The sequence below is a fragment of the Pipistrellus kuhlii genome, unplaced genomic scaffold (assembly GCF_014108245.1).
Source record: "Pipistrellus kuhlii isolate mPipKuh1 unplaced genomic scaffold, mPipKuh1.p scaffold_m20_p_3, whole genome shotgun sequence".
In the NCBI taxonomy this organism is placed as follows: domain Eukaryota; kingdom Metazoa; phylum Chordata; class Mammalia; order Chiroptera; family Vespertilionidae; genus Pipistrellus; species Pipistrellus kuhlii.
In genome coordinates, this window is record NW_023425529.1 from 24,092,345 (window position 1) to 24,111,579 (window position 19,235).

Sequence of the window (19,235 nt, forward strand, 5' to 3'; positions counted from 1 at the left end):
TGTCCTACACCTTGTCTAACGGTTACTTAAATCTATTTAGTGTTTAGGAAGTCATTGTAGTCTCTTAGCCCAATAATTACTGCAGAGCCATATTGTTATCATTTAGAGCCTCTAGAATATTAGGATTAGAGTCTGCTGTATCCCTGCCAGGTGAAATGACATAGCATGGGGAAATGATGGGAGATGTAGGGGGGTGTTTATTTTCTCTGTGCAGTATTGGTTTTTATAAAAAGAATTTTTGTGTTTCTGTTCTATTACTGAGCCAACTCTAGCTCTTTAATGCCCGTTTCCAAGGAGACGCTTTAAGGAAAAAATAGCTATTCTCCATTTTTCCATTATTAGATAATCTAATCCCTGTCACAGGTTATGTTTCCCTCTTCTTCCCACAGTGTTTCATACTGTTTAAATATCAGAATTTACATGCCTTGACACATTCATGGTGGTCATCACATTTGAGTATTTCAGTATTTTCCAGTTATCTCCAGAGGCTATACTTCCTGTTATTCTGTCACCATTGTATTGCTTATTACATAAATTTATTTCCACTATGGTACTGTTTTTAAATTAATAGGTAAGAGACACTTGCTTATGTTTTTATGTAATAAAAATACCACCCGAATAAATATCTAAAACCCACTAAATCTTAACATTTATTGAGTATGTTTGTATAAAGACAAACCACCACAAAAAAAAAAAAAAACTGATATAGTAATAGAAGCTCATTATAGTCTACCAATCATTCTACTGTGACAACAGTCAAATGTATAATTTTTTTAAAAACTGTAACTCTGTACTTTTTCTTCTATATGGTATTAGTTTTATTTAATGGCTAGAATTTCAAGTACAGAGCTACCAGTAAAATATTAATGGCAGTTAGGATTTGGAAAAGGAACTTAAGAGTCTAAAGTTTGCCAGAAAGTTTGTGGCTTGTGGTTGTAGAGTTCCCAAAACTCAGCGCACATGTAATAATCTTCGAAGATTTAAAAGCAGTATATGATATAACATTTTGAAATTCTTCCTCGTAATGAAAGTAAATCTTCTAAGTTAAAGCATACCAATGTTAGGTTGTTTTATGGATAAAACCCAATGGAAAAAAATGTTAATTTTAACATGATGATATGTGTTCTATGTCAATGTATACTGCATATTACTTTGGGCATATAATATCTTTGGCTTAGCTAGATAAATAGTTGAGGATATTTTCTACTCTCATTTCAAGAAAACAGTACAATACCTAATCTTATCACTCAACCTTGAAAGAATAGTATTTCTATGCAAAGGTCTTACTCCCCCCCAAAAATAGTAATTCTTTTATTCACTTGATCTTAACCAAAAGGGTGAGAAGTGAGAAATTCAAAGAAAACTTTTTTCAGCACACATAACAAGTAGATTTTTTCTTTGTTTCTGTTTTTGCATTTTATTTTCTCCTGCAGATTCCACTTTTTTATAGCATATTTTCCTCAAATATCACAAAAAGCAATCCCATTACATTATTTATATAGCGATTCTTTTGTAAAACAAAAACATCGTAGGTTACTGCTCTTCAAATGGTATTATACTATTTGTTAATGTGCTAGTGCCCCTATAGTAGTACTGTTTAATTTCCCTCCACATGTGAATTTTAGCATTAAGTGCTTAAATTGAGATACAAAGTAATGGAGGTGAGTAGATATTACTACTCACTTTTGTGGCCTACCTATCAAATGTAAAGTGCATTGATCGTGGAAACAAATCAACTTTATTTATAAAATAGTGGGAAGAAAGAATTGAGGTTAGACTAGAGAGTTGAGCTTATCTGTATTGTAAAACTGTAAGTGGCATTTACATGTGCACACACAGTGAGTAGTAAAAAGCTATATTTCAACAGCTATGGGTTTGAATTTCATCTTCTTTTATTCACTAACTTCAATGTTTTACTATAGAAGTGGCTATTTTGCTGTAAGAATATTAGAAAAATGTTTGTAATGATGAAAGTACATACTTACATTTTCTCTGTTTCTCTTTTCCCTCAGCCACAATGAAAGGAAAGTGACCTGTAAACACCCAGTCACAGGACAGCCATCACAGGACAATTGTATTTTTGTGGTGAATGAACAGTAAGTACAGATTTTCGTGTAATGCCTCTGTTCAAAATTGCGATTGCTGTTACCCATATTCTACTTAATGCAGTGCAATTCAACAGTTTTCTTATCTGGATATGTGCAGTCAAGTATAATAACAGAACGACATCTGTTTATTTTGTGTGGTATAGAAATATTACCCAAAAAATGTTTTTATTATAAGGAATATAATTTCAAAAGATATGTATCCAGTAGTTCAAAAAGAGATATTTCAAAAGCCCAGGGTGTTAGGTCAGAGCCTATAAACTTGGTCAGACTATGAAACTAGTTTGACCTCAGTTTCCTCATCATTAAATCAGAGATAGTGGTAATTACCATTTCTCAGGATCTTTATAAGCATCGAGTGAAATATGTATGGAAATACCTTATACTAGAATTCTGTTCACAAATATTAGTTATTGATATCGCTGTTATTGTTTTCAGTATTAAATAGCTAATCTTGTAGCTAAATTTTTACATTTCCAAGAAGAATATCTATTAATGCTTATTAAAATAAACCTATTTATTTACGTTGTGATTAGGAAACACGTATTAAAGTAATTGTAAACATTAATTCCTGACTGTAGAGCTTATTATACTCCACCTACTATACACCTTTTTTGAGAAAGTAGGACTCCAGCATTGTTAACTCTAGATAAGCTTTATTGTAAAGCGGTTTAAATACTCTGAAAGTTCTAGCATTCTGACATATATTTTCAGGACTGTCCCAACTATGACATCCGAAGATAAGAAGGAACGCTCTATAAGTTTGACCAACGAAGCTTCTAACTATAACATGACTTCCGATTACACAGTACACCCAATGAGCCCTGTCGGCAGAGTAAGTTATTTTTGCTTACTGTTAATTATTGATAGCTGGTGTAATTGATAGTCAGTGTCTTGCTATGGCTCAGTAGATTTTATATTTATAGAATAATTATTTCATTTTTATTATTACACGAACCTAATTACATTCGCAGTAATTGACATAAGCAATGGCCTGGAATATAAAGTAATAAGATTATGTGTTAATAATGCAATGACTTACATTTTCAAAAATTATTACAGAGTTCAGATTTCAAATAATTTTACAAATGTAATGGGATGCTTGTGTGAAAGAATAGCAATTTAATATAAGGACCTAGAAATTCCTATTAAGTACACCTGGAATGAACCATCTTAATCTCTTTAAAAATAAATGTAAATAATTATATAATTTGTAGTTCTTATATAATATAAAATGCTACTAGGATAACTGAATATTAGAATGCTTTATTAATAATTTTAATTTAAATCTAGAAAAATTGTAGGTGGATTAGGGCCCACTAAGTCATTGTCTAGAAAGAAAGTGGGATCGATGCCTCATACTTTACAACAAAAATTTTCCCTGTAGATCAGGTATTGAAATGTTAATGAAAACAATGAAAGGTTTGTTTGGTTTGGTTGGTTGGTTGTTTGTAAGAAAAAAAGAAAAAAAAAGAAAGAAAGGTCCTGGTCAGTGTGGCTCAGTTGGTTGGGTGTCATCCCATGTACCAAACGGTTGCTGGTTTAATTCCCAGTCCCAGCACATGCCCAGGTTTTGAGTTCAATCCCCAATAGAGGGTGTGCAGGAGGCAGATAATCAATGATTAACTCTCACATTGATGTTTCTCTCTACCTCCTTCTCTCTTCCCCTCTCTCAAAAAAATCTATAAAAAATATTAAAGAAAGAAAAGGAAAAGAAGAAACTCAGAATGTGAATGGGCTTTCTAAAAATGATATAAAACTCAGAACTTAAATTGAGAGTTTCAAACATATAAAATTATCATGCATGCATATATCTGCAATCCGTGTAACAAAGAATAATTCCTTTATAATTAAAGCGGTGCTGTGAATCAATAAGGAAAAGGCTTAAAACCCAGTTTTTAAATAGGCAAATATGTAAAATCACTTTTTACATATTTATAATCACATAGAAGGGGGAAAAATAGCTTTTTTCTAAAAGTATGTGAAAAAGGATATCAGATCCTTCATAATATGAAAAAATGCCAGTGGCAACCAGAAAAGGACACGTTTTTTTCACTTATTTGATTTACACAGTTAAAAGTTTTATAGCACAGACAAGAGTGTAAATAGCCATTTTCTTTACATAGTGAGCTCCAAGAAATAGTAGATATTATATATTAAATCATTTGAAGGGGGAGGGGGTGTAGGAAGATATTCCATGGCTATGAAAATAATTATTCGAGGTAAATAAACACAAAGATGCACACACAGTGATTCTTTGGCTGCTCGTATCCAGAGCTGAGAAGGAAGTAGACTGGTGTATATTTTTTGTACCATTTGAGTCTTAGATTATATTTAAACATTAAAAGTAAATTAAAATTTATTTTTTAAAAGAAAACACATGCTTTAGGTAAAACAAAAAATATTAATAAAATAAACTAGCTTTAAGATTTAAGTTGGAAATTAAGAGATCACTTGAAATTACTTACTTTCATACAGAAATTAAAATTCAGCTTCTTTGTTTTTATGTTCATTGGTTTCTACTGCCACTTAAGCCAAAATAAATCATTATGCTAAACATAGCAGTATCTTAAAAGTTTGTATATCCTTATGTGTACTTCTAAGAATATAGTAAATACCATCTGTCTGCTAGCATTCAAGTTCAGATTTGTCCATGACATTAAGCCCTGTTTTGACTTGATGTGTGATTTGTTTGCTTATGTTTTATATCTGAATATTTCTCTTGTGACCTGCTGCTAATTTTTTGTAGTTGAAACACTATTCAATACAGATATAATGCATAAAGTTCTGTCTTTTGGCTTATTCGTCAAGATTTGTTAATAATTTTTATTCAGGGTTCATTCAACTTATGTAACAGGTAGGACAAAATACTGCCATCCCCAGTGCCTTTTTAGAAATTGTATGTCCATCTTTTAAAGAAGAGATTATAAAACCTGTGATCCTTTTGTAATATCCTGGGGGAAGAAGTCTTTGTGCGGAATTATTACACTTGGAAGAACTAAGCCAGCAAAAGCAGAATTGCAATAATTCATCTGAAAAGATTTAACTCCTGCAAGTTTCAGAGGAATCTGAAAAAGAGATTAACATTGTGAGGATGAAAAATAAGCTGAAATATCTAATCATTAATGCCACCTGTGCTTTCTTCTATTTAGACCTCACGGGCTTCGAAAAAAGTTCATAATTTTGGAAAGAGATCAAATTCAATCAAAAGGAACCCTAATGCACCGGTGGTCAGACGAGGTTGGCTTTATAAGCAGGTATTTATTTTTCCCTATTTGATGTGGGAAAAGGACAGAATAGAGGGGTCTTTTCTGTTGAATGTCCATGAGACAGTTCTGTAAAATGGAGAAGGGCCTGGAGGAGCCACCCACATTCTTTCACTTCTGTTAACACTGAGGATGTTAGGGGAACAAATGAGGCCAGAAAGGGTAGTTAGAGCAGGGACCGTGTGTTTGTCATAGGTAGGTCTAGATTTGAAGTTAAATATATGCTGTATGAAATAGGAATAACATGCCAAAATTTGGCAAGCAGAAATATTTTTTAAACTGAGAAGAAAAAACAAACAAACATCTAGAGATATTGTTCATTTTTCTGTTCATATAAAAATCATTAGAGAAATATATAATTATAAACTTAATTTATAGGGAATTTAAGACTTTTCTGATTTTCTTCCAGATTTTTGCTTCTATGCTTTCTAAATGCTGTTTTGTTTTGCTTTGTTTTTCTCTCTTCTTTTACTTTCCTTGTTTTATAATTGAAACATGGTTAACACCCTGATAAGTTGGGCTATATATTGTTCTATTGTCTGGGAAATTTGATGACTAATGTTTTTGGAACTTGGTCATATGTATTGGAATTATAGGATGCCTGTACATTGGGCTTCATGGCATCTATTTTGACTGCATATAGGCTGCTGGGTTTTTTTTTTTAATTTAATTTCTGGTTTGCAACTAGGTTTCAGCTAAATGACCACCAGCTACCTGAGATGATGCATTTGGCATTTAAGACCTTTGTCTGGTTTTGTTCTGTCTCTGATCCTACATGTATACAGGTGATACAGAACAAATTAAATAGTTCATTGGCCGTGTATAATTTGTTCTGTCAAATAGTGCTAATTGCTTTCAGATGACCTAATCATTATATTCTTAAAATTAATAATGAATTTGATATGAAGTATTCATTAAATGTTGCTCCCTCTGAAAGATGGTTGGCAGCTAAACTAATGTATTAGAAGAGGACCATCTTAAAAATCCAAAGAATCCCCAAATTAGTGTTGCCAATTCCTTACTCCTTTGATTGGGTATGTAACTTTGGTTCAAGTTTTCATTTTTATTTAAAGATCATTTACTGCCAAAACCGGTTTGGCTCAGTGGATAGAGCGTCGGCCTGCGGACTGAAAGGTCCCCTGTTCGATTCCGGTCAAGGGCATATACGTTGGTTGCTGGCACATCCCCAGTAGGAGGTGTGCAGGAGGCAGCTGACCGATAATTCTCTCTCCTCGATGTTTCTGACTTTCTCTCCCTCTCTCTTTCCTCTCTGTAAAAAATCAATAAAATATATATTTTTTTTTAAATAGTTTTGGAAAAAAACTGGCCTCTTTTCCCCTTTCCATCTTTTTCATATCCAGGTTTTCATATTTTCTTGCAATCTTGCTTTATTCTAAATGGGACACGTGGGAAGATATATTTCATTAAAATTGTAATTTTGTTTGAGCTTGGTATTTTTATGAACTAAATTATTTAGAAAGAGCTGCCAAATAGGCACTCTTTTCTGCCGAATGAGCAAAATGCAAACCGTATACGTAAGAAGAAAACTGTGTTTGTGAAATGTATTTATATGCTGAGGTTTCTTTAGCACAGTCATTTTAAATTGCCTGACATACTTTCCTATTGTTGACGATTAACATATTTATTAAATCCGGTTTACCAGAATGCGCGCACTGCTTCATGGTTCCATGATCCTTAGGCTCGCAGACATGTTTCTAGAAGAGTGAATTTCACATTGTTTAAAAAATGTGAAACCAAAACCGATTGCTTCAACAGTATTCCTTTTACATGACTGTATTTCTCTTCAGAGACCAAGTGTACTTTGGAATATATTTATATGATGCAAGTCCCTAGAAAATTACCCCAGATTTTTTTTTTTGATTTTTTTTTTTTAACAGAGAGGAAGGAAGAGAGACAGTTAGAAACATCAATGAGAGAGAAACATCGATCAGCTGCCTCCTGCACACCCCCCTACTGGGGATGTGCCCACAACCAAGGTACATGCCCTTGACTAGAATCGAACCTGGGACCCTTCAGTCCGCAGGCCGACGCTCTATCCCCTGAGCCAAATCGGTTTCGGCTCTACCCCAAATTTTTATTACTCTTTCCTTAGCCATACCAAACCTTGTCTTTAAAGCTCATTGTAAATAAGTGCATCAGAAATGGATTTTAATTTCCTGAAATGAAAACAAGTTCTTTTGTTATGCTGATTGAATGCAGGACAGCACTGGCATGAAGCTGTGGAAGAAACGCTGGTTTGTGCTCTCTGACCTCTGTCTCTTCTATTATAGAGGTGAGTTTACCGCTGTCTTAGTGTGTCTTTTCATAATTGCAATAGAATATGTCTTAAGTATAGGATGGTTTTATGTGTGGCTGTTTTTTTTTTAAGAGAAAAACATTACAGTTCTATCTGTTATTTTATGTCAACAAACAGTATCAAGAAAACCTCTTTTTCACTGACATATTAATACTAGTAATTGAGATAGAACAGAAGATGATATACTAGTTTTTCAGAGTAGTCTGAATTTTGGTCCCGTTTCTGTAATCTAATGGTGGGAATCTGATTTGTTTTGTGAAAAAAGCGTATGAATCTCCACTGTATCACGTTATCCTTTAACACGGTGCCTCATGGGTAAAAATCATTTGTTTGATGAGATTCTGTTTGCACGTCAGCTTTATCCGATCCGCTTTGGGTCCACCAAACACCCAGTTCTCCCAAGCAAATGATTTTTAGAATATCAAAGATGACTAGGGTGTACTGGCAAATTAAAAAATCACATACAGATGTATTCATTCTGATCCCTTCCTGCCCCTCCTTTTTCAAACAAACAGTGACAACTCCCTGAAAGGTGGAGAAAGTTGTAGGATACATACCAGGCTATCAGTGTTGCTGGAGAGGAAATAAAAGGCATTAGCCTAGGTGTGGAGCAGCAGTCTTCAGTAACCCTGTCTGGATATCATAATCTCCTTTTTTCTTTGTTTTCTGTTATTAGTACAGTTTTAAGTAAAGGACTAGCAGAGTGTGAAGTCAGAGCCTCTGTGCATATGCTATATGGATCTGTTAGGTACTGCAGAGCTGGTACCTAACCAGGAAAGGCGGACACGAGCTGTGCTCGTGATATAAGTCTGTTTCTGCTATAATATAAAATTATGAATCTGAGCAATCACTTTTTCTCGACATTAAAGTTGGGTTAGAGACAGTCACAAAAGCCGATATCGGTTTGGCTCAGTGGATAGAGCGTCGGTCCGCCAACTGAAGGGTCCCAGGTTTGATTCCAGTCAAGAGCATGTACATTGGTTGCGGGCACATCCCCAGTATGGGGTGTGCAAGAGGCAGCTGGTGGATGTTTCTCTCTCATCAATATTTCTTACTCTTTATCCCTCTCTCTTCCTCTCTGTGAAAAATCAATAAAATATATTTTTTTTAAAAAGAAGAAAGAAAAGAAATAGTCACAAAAGAATTAAATTGTCAAGATCTCCTTAATAATTTATATCTATTCTAGATAAATATATGACAAGATTTTGGGGCCAATCAGCAGTTTTTAAAGTTATTTTGTGATTGTACCCCCCAAAAATAGTGGCAAAATTCTGTAGTTATCTATCATACAATAATAAAACATATTTACCTTCAAATTTTGAAATTTTCAGACTTATATTCATCTTCTCCCTCCCACTCCACTGCAAACTGTGGTTGAAAAGTGCTGCTGTGTCAGAATTAACTAAACCTATAAATTTTCATTCTGTCATAGAGATGTTGGTCAGGCTGTAATTTTGGTGTTATCTTCAGTTCTGTGCCAAGTATACTCTACAATTTTCAGGGAAGTCAGGAGTGTAACTCAGGCTTCAATCCTAAGCTTACAGTTTGTACTTTCCTTTTCAGCTTATTTATAAACTGTTTCAAGCTTTAAATGAGAACAAGAAAATGCTTGTTACTATTTCTCATGTAAAAATTTCTAAATGTTAAATTGCAACAAAAAAACAACACTGAATTCCTTGTAATTTGCTATTATTATTGTCCATGGAAATGTGCTCATCATCACTTATTAAAATAAAAAAACTTTTTACTTAATTTGAGAAAAATAAAGGTAAGTTCAGAAGCTATGTTGAGGGTGAGATTCCATATGCATTTTGCAAGCAATGTATTAATTAATTTTAGTGCAGTCCTTTTGACAGGAATGTAAAGGGGGACAAAAAGGATAGAAATGACCTTTAACTCATTTCTGTTCTTCAGATGGTTAGAAAGAAGTTTATGATATCACATACTTTTACTATTTTTATCAACAAAAAATGTCAGGTCTTACATAAAAGCTATCAGATTTTAATGAGATCATCAGAACAGTTTGCAGTGGTTTTTGTTGTTGTTTGAGAGTTTAAGCACATAACATAGGTGATCTATTTCATCTCTTCCCCACAATCATTTGATAAGATGGGACATCTTGCACTCATTTATACAAAAGGGAACTAAGGGACAGCAACGCCAATTTGGTGGCCTGGGGTCTCACAACTAGTAAGTGTCAGAGGCAGAATTGTCACCCAAGCACTTCTCTTAATCACCAGTTTTTAGCCCAACCCAGATCTCTCCTGTATGCTGAATGCATTGGCCTCATTCATTTTTCCATATCTCTCAAAGCATCTGGTATTCTAACACGTGGAGTGTGCTGTCAGAATTTTTTGACAGATCAAGCAGTTTGTGTTTTACAGATAGGGAAAATAAGACAGAAAGAAAATGGAAGAGAACAAGTGATTTGTTATTTTTTTTTGCAATAGGTTGGCAACAAATACCAGATGGAAGCCCAGGTTCCCACTACGCTTTGCAATACAGCAGGCAGATGGTGAACCTGCTCTGATAAATCACTTAGATTGCTCTGTCCTATAGCCAGCCTATTGACAAAACTTACCGTGGAACTCAGTTCATTCACCACATGTTTATTGAGCAGCACCTACTTCATTTCAGGTGCTGTCAAAACACCCTTGAGAGAGCACTCATGAAGTTTACTTACTAGAGAGGTCTGAGAGATAGTAAATAAACTCAGAGAAGTAAAAAAAAAAAAAAGACCAGGATTATTTAAATGGGTATTTTAAATGTCACTTGAATCTAAAAGGTAAAAAAAAAAAAAAAAAAAAAAAAAAGATACAAAGTCATCAACTATCAAGAATGACAATTTAAAAGAATGAGTGACATTCTGATTTTTAAATCCAATTTTATATATGCTGAATGCATTGGCCTCATTCATTTTTCCATATCTCTCAAAGCATCTGGTATTCTGTGGTTCCTGTCCCAGCTAGCGTTCCCCAGGAAGCAAACTCTATGATGGAGATGAATGGCTTGTTGGGGAGTGTCTGAGGGGCAGCTCCCTGTGGCAGGGAAGGGAAGGAGGTAGGATGGGGCAGGGGGAGAAATTGCACAGCCGGACAATCTTAAAAAGGCTCAGCTGAGCCCCACAGAGAGTTTGTTCACCTATAAACACTGTTCACCACCGGCCCTTTGCTTGTATATCCCGCCCTCTGGGTTTGGGTTTGACAGAGAACCAAACAGAAGAATGCCCTGATTGGGAACGTTTGAAGAATCTAGTGGCTGCTTTGGCCGGTGTGGCTCAGTTGGTTGGGTGTTGTCCCACAAAGTTCCGGTCCTGGTCAGGGCACATGCCCTGGTTGTGGGCTTGAGGGCTTGAAGCAGGGAGAGGTTACTGGCATGCCTATGTGTGTGTGTGTCTCTCTCTCCTTCCCTCTAAAAAATCAATTAAAAATCTTTTAAAAAATAATAAAGGCTTTATATGCAGTTTTTAACTTTATATAATAATAGCAATATTTATTGAACACTTGATATGTACAGAATACATTGTTATGTTCTTTATGTCTATTAACTGACTTATCCCTCACAACAATTCTTTTTTTTTTTTTTAATATATTTTATTGATTTTGTACAGAGTGGAAGGGAGAGAGATAGAGAGTTAGAAACATCGATGAGAGAGAGTCATCGATTAGCTGCCTCCTGCACACCCCCCAATGGGGATATGCCTGCAACCAAGGTACATGCCCTTGACCGGAATCGAACCCGGGACCCTTCTGTCCCCAAGCCAACGCTCTATCCGTCGAGCCAAACCGGTCTTAGCTCACAACAATTCTTTGAGGTAGTAAGTCCTGTTTTCCTCACATTGCTGGTTGATGAAACAGATACTGAGACCTGCCTGAGACCTCACAGCTGCTTAGTGTCCTGCCGGGGAACAATCCATGACCATACAGGGAAGTGGCTCCGTGCTGTGTTCCCTCCGCACGTTCTGAAATAACTTTAGGAAAGTCAGTTTTTTTCCACAAAGAAGAATGTATTATTTGATAATGACTTTTTTACTAAAGATGTCTTTATGAGCGGATTCTGGTTTGTTTTATATAAACATAAAATTGGATTTAAAAATCAGAATGTCACTCATTCTTTTAAATTGTCATTCTTGATAATTGATGACTTTGTATCTTTTTTTTTTTTTACCTTTTAGACTAAATCTGCAGTTTTGTTTTTTCTTTATATTTGTGAATTACACATGAATAAGCACAGTATAGTAAAACCAAGTTTTTGTTCCATGTTTTAAGACAAGCTATAGAAATAATATCTATCTAATGCAGCTTTTTATTTTAGAAGTTCACCATTCTAGAAATGAGGACAAAAATACCTTGTTAAGTTTATGATAGTAAAAAATGGCAAGCTAAATTTTAAAAATTTCTGGGTTTTTTTTCACTGATGAGTTCATCAGCTAATGCATAGCTTTATTAACTTGTCTTATGAGTCTCTAACAACAAACTATGTATTTCAGCTTTTATAAACATCTCTGCCCCCAAACAAAGTTAATATGAATCCATACTAGGCAAAGATAAGTGTTTTTTTTTCCTAAGTTTATTTTATATGCTTACCTTATAAGCCTGTAATTTATTCCCACAACATTATTGTATATTAGAATGACTGATAAAAGCAAACCATCAAGATTATATGATCTGAAAAGCATAGGATTTTTATGGTATAGTTTAAAATATATACTTCCAGGTATGTTCAATTACTCAAAAATGTTTGATCATCTACTTACTACTCAGGGAGTTTACATTCTAATAAGATGAGAAAGATGATAGATGATAGATAGATAGATAGATACCTATAGTATGTCAGAGCTATTGAGGATGGAGGGTAATAAAGTTCCAGAAAGAAGTGATGGCTCTGGGAAGCATTTAAAATGGATAAAGGAACGCCTTATTGGTGAGTCATTTGAGCCAAGCCTGAAAGTTGTGAGCAGGAGAGCCATGCATTTGTCTGGGCTCAAAATTGTTGGGCATTTTTAATCCTCATAGGAATGTGGGTAGATTAATTATATAAAGTCCTATAATTTATTACATGCCAATATATTTCCAATAAATCACATGTCAGAGGATTTTGTAAAATTCCATGTATATGCTAAACAAATGTATGCTTTCATTTCTGATTGACATTTTTCTGGTGTGTGTGGAACCAATTTTGATTTGCTTAGGATAGGGAAATTTGTTGAAAGTAAAGAAGAATATACTTTGACTATTTAATATTTTCCCTAAATATCTTATAAAGTACCAGACTAAACAGTACATGAATACAGTTCATTTATATGTTTTAAAAAAAAAAAAAAAACCTTTTGATTTGGTCAAAATAAGTTTTGAGAAAATTAATTCTTCATGAGAACATTTAAAATTCTAATCAGATATTCAATTATTTCTTAGATGAGAAAGAAGAGGGTATCTTGGGAAGCATATTGTTGCCTAGCTTTCAGATAGCTATGCTTACCTCCGAGGATCACATCAATCGCAAATATGCTTTTAAGGTAAGGAAATATTCAGGCTTTTTAATTCTTAGTTTGAATCTTGCATTGATTGAAAAAATAGATTATTACAAAAAGATATTTCAGTCAGTCATTTTTATATTTAAATATGTTAATAGTCCTGTGATTGAAGAGGAGAATATCCTTCAGTTAGAAAGTCATATATTTAGGCTTTATGTTTATACTTTCAAATGATTCTAGATAAAGCAAATATGTAAAAATGCTAATAATTGGTAGATACATAGCTATAGGTGTTCTGGTGATAATTTTACCATTTTTTTTTAATGTTACTAAATGCTTGAATTTTTCATAATAAATTTTGGGGAATCCTCTCTAATAAAGAGGGAATAGGTTAATTGGCCCTCATGCCTCTCAGAAGTACCTGATATTCACAATGTACTTAAGACTAAAAAAAAAAATCTTCCCACAGCTAAGAAGGAGGGAATATACTAATTGACTGTCACGCCCTCCGAGATGGCAGTGCCCACAGCCAAGAAGGAGGGAATATGCGAATTGACTGCCACGCCCTCAAAGCTGGTTGTGCCCAGTCCCCTCAGCCTCCCAGCCACTCAGGGCAGGCCCAAGGTGCAGGCAAGCCTCGGATGGTGGATGCCCAGTCACCTAGAGCCGCCTGAGGCACAGATAACCAGGGCCAGCGAGGTGCTGCCTTCCCTGATCGCTGAGTCACCTCCTGCCCCTGAGGGCTCCCGGAGGGGGCAGGCCAGACTGAGGGACCTCCCCCAAACAGTGCATGAATTTTCATGCACCAGGCCTCTAATAGTACTATAAGAGACACCAACTATGTACATTTATGATCTTATAGAATATTTGCAAATGTTTTTTCTTTTTTTTTTTAATCTTAAGTACATTGTGAACATCAGGTACTTTTGAGAAAACATTTAAGTTGAGACATAAAATGTATTATTAAATCTAGCAGACCTGAGTATCACCCCCTTTCTTGTTAAAAAGTATACATTTAAAACTGAGTGGCACTGACAATGTTATTTGACCACGGGTTTAGATTTTTGTGTGTGTGCGCGTGTGTGTATTTGTTCGGTGTTTTTTTTTGTGTTTGTTTTGTTAGCTCATTAATTTGGCCAAGGTTTGTTGAATTTGTACTATTCCTAGGATACTTTGTTCGGTTCTTAGGCTCTTAAAAGCAACACTAGAACGTTAAGATAGCAATAAAAGTGGCTGCTAATTGTATTCTCTCTGTAATTATTTGATTTAATTTAAATGTTATCAGTAACGATGATAGTAATTTCTGTTTCAAATCCTCTCTTCTGTGATGTTTCCTCTGAATGTATGAGCTGCTTTTACCTCTCAGTCCGTTGACACTGCTGCTGCTGCTGCTCATCACCATGGTAAGTAGGATCTCACAGACAGCTGTTAGACAGTGCGGGGGGCCTCAGGGCCGACAGGGAACTCTGCCATCGTCCAGTAAACATTTCTGTTTCGCAGGTGGCAAGCCTGTCTTGAGTCAGGGCTGCAACTGGGTCTTCTTAGCACCAGCCAGTCTTCCTTCCATTGATCAAAATATGGGCAGTGATCTTTATTTCTCCAAAATTCCACTCAGACCAGTTACACTTTCTGGTGGTTTTAATTATTTTAGCGACATAAAGCATTTGAGCTATTTCTTTTGTGTGTGTGTGTGTGTGTGTGTGTTTGTTTGTTTGTTCGTTTGTTTAGAAAGAGAGGAAGGGAGATAGAAACATTAATCAGCTGCTCCTGCATGCCCCTTATCGGGGACCACGCTAGCTACCCGGACATATGCCCTGACTAGAAATTGAATTTGTGACCTCTTAGTTCATAGGTAGATGCTCAACCACTGAGCCACACCAGCCAAGCTCTTTTGAGTTATTTCTATAGATCTTTTTTTTAATTTGCATATTAAACTTTTATTGTATCTATAGGTCTTTTTATGTCTTTTACATAGTTAAGTGAGATTTGTTGGTTATATAGTTATTTTGATTAGTGTGTCTATTGAATTTATTTATATTCTGATCCCTTCTGGAGAAAGTGTTGAAGAAGCTAACTGATATTGACAGTTAGGATATTGAAATAAAGTTTGTAGTTCCAGACTTATTTCTCTTGTCTTTTATATTTTGCAGACTACATACTAAGTACTCTTTTCTTTGCCTCATTCTGTTCTGTCATAGCCTTTATTTATTGTTCCTTGTTGCTCATTGTCTAATAAGGAACTGCCATGGGCATCTTCAAATGGAAATGAAGAGTGCTTCCCCCACAGAATCCCCACCATGGCCTGCTTTTGTTTTGCTTTATTTGTTTGTTTTACTTGGATGCCGCTGCTGATGTTGTCCATCTTTGCCAGATCAGCCCCTGGGTTAAGCTGAGCTCAGTGCTCACAACTTGGGTAGCAGTCTCATCTGTACCTTCTTCATTCTGTTTTCCTGTTTCTCTGGAATAGAGGCACATTGAACAAGAAAATTAAACACATCTTACCACTTACATAGGCCTCCTTCCTCAAACCCAAAACACTTATATTTCAACCCTGAAACTTGAGAATAAAAGTTAAAGGGACATACCATTTGGGATTATTGATACATCTGTTATGTTTGTATATAGGTATCTATAAAGATGAGGGTAATGCTTTAAGAGTAGCACCTTTTGAGGACTAAAGGAATGTCTAACAAGGGGAAATACTAAGATATGTACGTATTTATTACTTTTGTTGCTGGTTTCTCTGGGACAATTTTTTTAATGTATTTTTACTGATTTTAGAGAGGAAGGAAGAGAGAGATAGAAATATCAATGATGAGAGAGAATCATTGATCAGCTGCCTCCTGAAAGCCCCCACTGAGGACCAAGTCCGTAACCCAGGCAAGTGTCATGACTGGGAATCAAACCATGACCTCCTGGTTTATAGGTCAATGCTCAGCCACTGAGTCACACTAACCTGGCATGGTACATTCTTGCATAAAGCATGAATTATAGTAAATGGAAATTGCTGGGGACTTTTACATGGGAACGACACAATTAAGTGCTTCATTTTTTGCCTCCTTTCTTCCCGTTCTTTTTTTTTTTTTTTTTTTAAGAAAAATTGTAAAGTTAAAAGGAAAAATTAATATTTATACAGTTTCAAGGTTGAATTATATTTTTCTTAAATCATTTATTTCTATATCTGAAGATATAACAAGTCTGCTCTTTTGAAATTTCATGGTAGTGATCTATATACAAAACCACTTAATTTTTTTTTTTTCTTTTACAGATCCCATAATCCTATTTAAAGCAATTGTGTCATTTTCAATCAGGCAGCCCATCCAAACATGCGGACCTATTATTTCTGCACTGATACAGGAAAGGAGATGGAATTATGGATGAAAGCCATGTTAGATGCTGCCCTGGTACAGACAGAACCTGTGAAAAGGTAAAGGCTTGTAGGAAAAATAAGGGTGATTTCCACTAACATTTTATTCCATGCCTTGTAAGTATGTCATTATCATAGTACATATCATTTTTGTTTAGTAGTCATGGTATGAAATCGTTTCTCAGAAACCAAGGATTCATTCATGTTTTGTATAAAATTAACACACCTTACTAAGTTAGTTTTGAGATACCACCTGCATTTTTATTCCACCTTTCCTCCTCATTCATTTTCACCTATCAGTGTACTGAGGTGAATCCAGAATTCTAACATTCAAACTGAATGTTCTTTCTTCTTACAGAATTACCTTTAATTTCCGGTAAGTACATTTTTAATTGTTATCTTAAAACTCTACAAGATAGGTGTTTTTTTTTAAGGTCCTAAATCTTAGAAGAGAATTTATATTCATGAAGTTAATTTTATTACATTTTAAAAATTATGTTGTGTGTTGTTGTTTTGTTTTTGTTTGTTTGTTTGTTTTTTAATATATTTTATTGATTTTGTACAGAGAGGAAGGGAGAGAGATAGAGAGTTAGAAACATTGATGAGAGAGAGTCATCGATCAGCTGCCTCTTGCACATCCCCTACTGGGGATATGCCCGCAACCAAGGTACATGTCCCCGACCGGAATCGAACCCGGGACCTGTCAGTCCCCAAGCCGACACTCCATCCATTGAGCCAAACCGGTTTCGATGTTGTGTGTTTTTAAAGTTTGATAAATTGAAATAAAATTTTGTTTTGAGTTTTGGTGGGGAATGTGTGTGTGTGTGTGTGTGTGTGTGTGTGTGTGTGTGTGTGTAGTGTGTGTGTGTTTCAGCATTGCTTGGTTAATTGATTGTTTTATGATGAATGTCTCCAGAAAATAATACATCAAGCATATAGATTATTTCTAAATATATCTCCTTTTTGCTGAAATCTACATCATTTCTTTTGAAACCTTAGCACTTAGATTCATTGATAATATGAATATGTACTATTAAAATTAATGTTATTTTTTCCCTGTTTAAACATGGGTCATTTTAATATTAAACTAAATTAAGAACTAGTGAGAGGAAATCTGTTTCTAAAGCTGAATATTGTGCTTTAAAAATATTTTTTATATTCCTATAGTTTAAAAGAAAAATGTATGATAAAGTTAAAATATTTTTTTCCCAGTCAGCGATAATTGAGCAGGTCTTAAAAGGAAAATGCTAACTTGTGCTTCTGGGTATTTTCTCTTCTCAGGAAAAAAGAGGATTGTTTTTAGTCTTTTTTAGTGTTCAGATAAAGTCTTATGACTTTGGCTAAAAGACTTAAGTTGATGCTATGTGTTTGTTTGTTAAAATTCCAAGTTCAAAGCAACTTAAGTAATCACTAGTAATTGAGCCATGAGAAAAATAAGGAGCATAAAAAAAAAAAAAGAAGGCCCGTGATTGAACTCAGGACAGTTAGTTTTAAGAAAAACCACCTCAACTATATGCTTATTCTGGATTGATACCTAATAAAAGGAATTCCATTTGTTAAAATGATTTGAATGAACATAATAGTGAAGTAGTTAGCACTGGTTGCTGGAGAAAACAATGTAGATGAAAATAATTAATGGAAAATCTTAAAATAATTTTAACTTCAAAGTCAATTTGTTAGGGAATTATTTAGAATACAGAAATCAATATATTAATTAAAATATTTTGATTTCCAGATAATTTCAGTATTATATAATCTCAGAACTTTTAACCTTTTTTTCCTGATACTTTCCACTCTAAAAACTAATAACTACTCATAATTTAGGGTAATAAAGATGACAGTCAATATTTTGGTTTGACTTCTGGTAACCTTCTACGTGCCCGTAACAATTTTTAGCCTGTTGTGTGGTTAGCCAGGAATTATTGAACACCACTTAGGTGTCAGTCACTGTTGCCATGTAGAAATTATTTTTTATTTTACTTCTAGCTGTTATATTTTTATCTGCCCTGTTAATATTGATTAAAACTGAAAGTACCTAATTACTGTCATATTTCATTTCGATACTATTGGGGGATTCTCTTTGCTTGGTTTTAGGGCAGTGGGCTCTCTTGCCTATGGCCAGAATACTTAGAAGTATTTATTAAAGCTTATCACCTAAGTGATAAAAACATTTCGTTTTTAACTAGATAGTTCATTGCTTCTGAATTCCTCAAGTGTTTAAGCTGTGAACTTTAACATAGTCCCCTAGTGTGCAGATCATTGATGGAATAAAGCAATCTAAGCATAACATACATTCTCTGAATAATTTCCATCTCCGTGGCCTATTATTTTCATTTTCTGTATTTGCACAGATCTTCTACATTAACTTAAATGACTCTTTTTTTTAATATATATTTTATTGATTTTTTACAGAGAGAAAGGGAGAGAGATAGAGAGCTAGAAACCTCGATGAGAGAGAAACCGACCAGCTGCCTCTTGCACACCCCCCACTGGGGATGTGCCCGCAACCAATGTACATGCCCTTGACCGTAATCGAACCCGGGACCTTTCAGTCCCCAGACCGACGCTCTACCTCTGAGCCAAACCGGCTTTGGCTTAAATGACTCTTTTTAATGTTAGAGCCCAAGCTTTGCATTAGTTGTATTATCCTAGGGTACATTTCCGAATCAGTTTTATTTCAGTTAGAGAAAATCCAGCATGTGTAATT

General features: G+C 34.8%; 1 protein-coding gene across 29 annotated transcripts in view; it reads left to right on the top strand.

The window, feature by feature from the left end:
- The window catches only part of PLEKHA5 (pleckstrin homology domain containing A5), a 203,807-nt gene that overhangs the window by 115,201 nt on the left and 69,371 nt on the right, over positions 1-19,235 (top strand). For 13 of the 29 annotated variants that reach the window (XM_036459073.2, XM_036459075.2, XM_036459072.2 and 10 more), the window contains 7 exons: positions 2,013-2,096; positions 2,820-2,940; positions 5,258-5,362; positions 7,592-7,664; positions 13,103-13,203; positions 16,473-16,588; positions 16,887-16,904. In XM_036459073.2, the coding sequence (XP_036314966.1) occupies positions 2,013-2,096; positions 2,820-2,940; positions 5,258-5,362; positions 7,592-7,664; positions 13,103-13,203; positions 16,473-16,588; positions 16,887-16,904 (618 nt within the window). Of the gene's footprint in view, positions 1-2,012; positions 2,097-2,819; positions 2,941-5,257; positions 5,363-7,591; positions 7,665-13,102; positions 13,204-16,429; positions 16,589-16,886; positions 16,905-19,235 lie in introns of those variants that run through there. The other 16 variants (XM_036459054.2, XM_036459056.2, XM_036459060.2 and 13 more) reach the window with 8 other exon arrangements.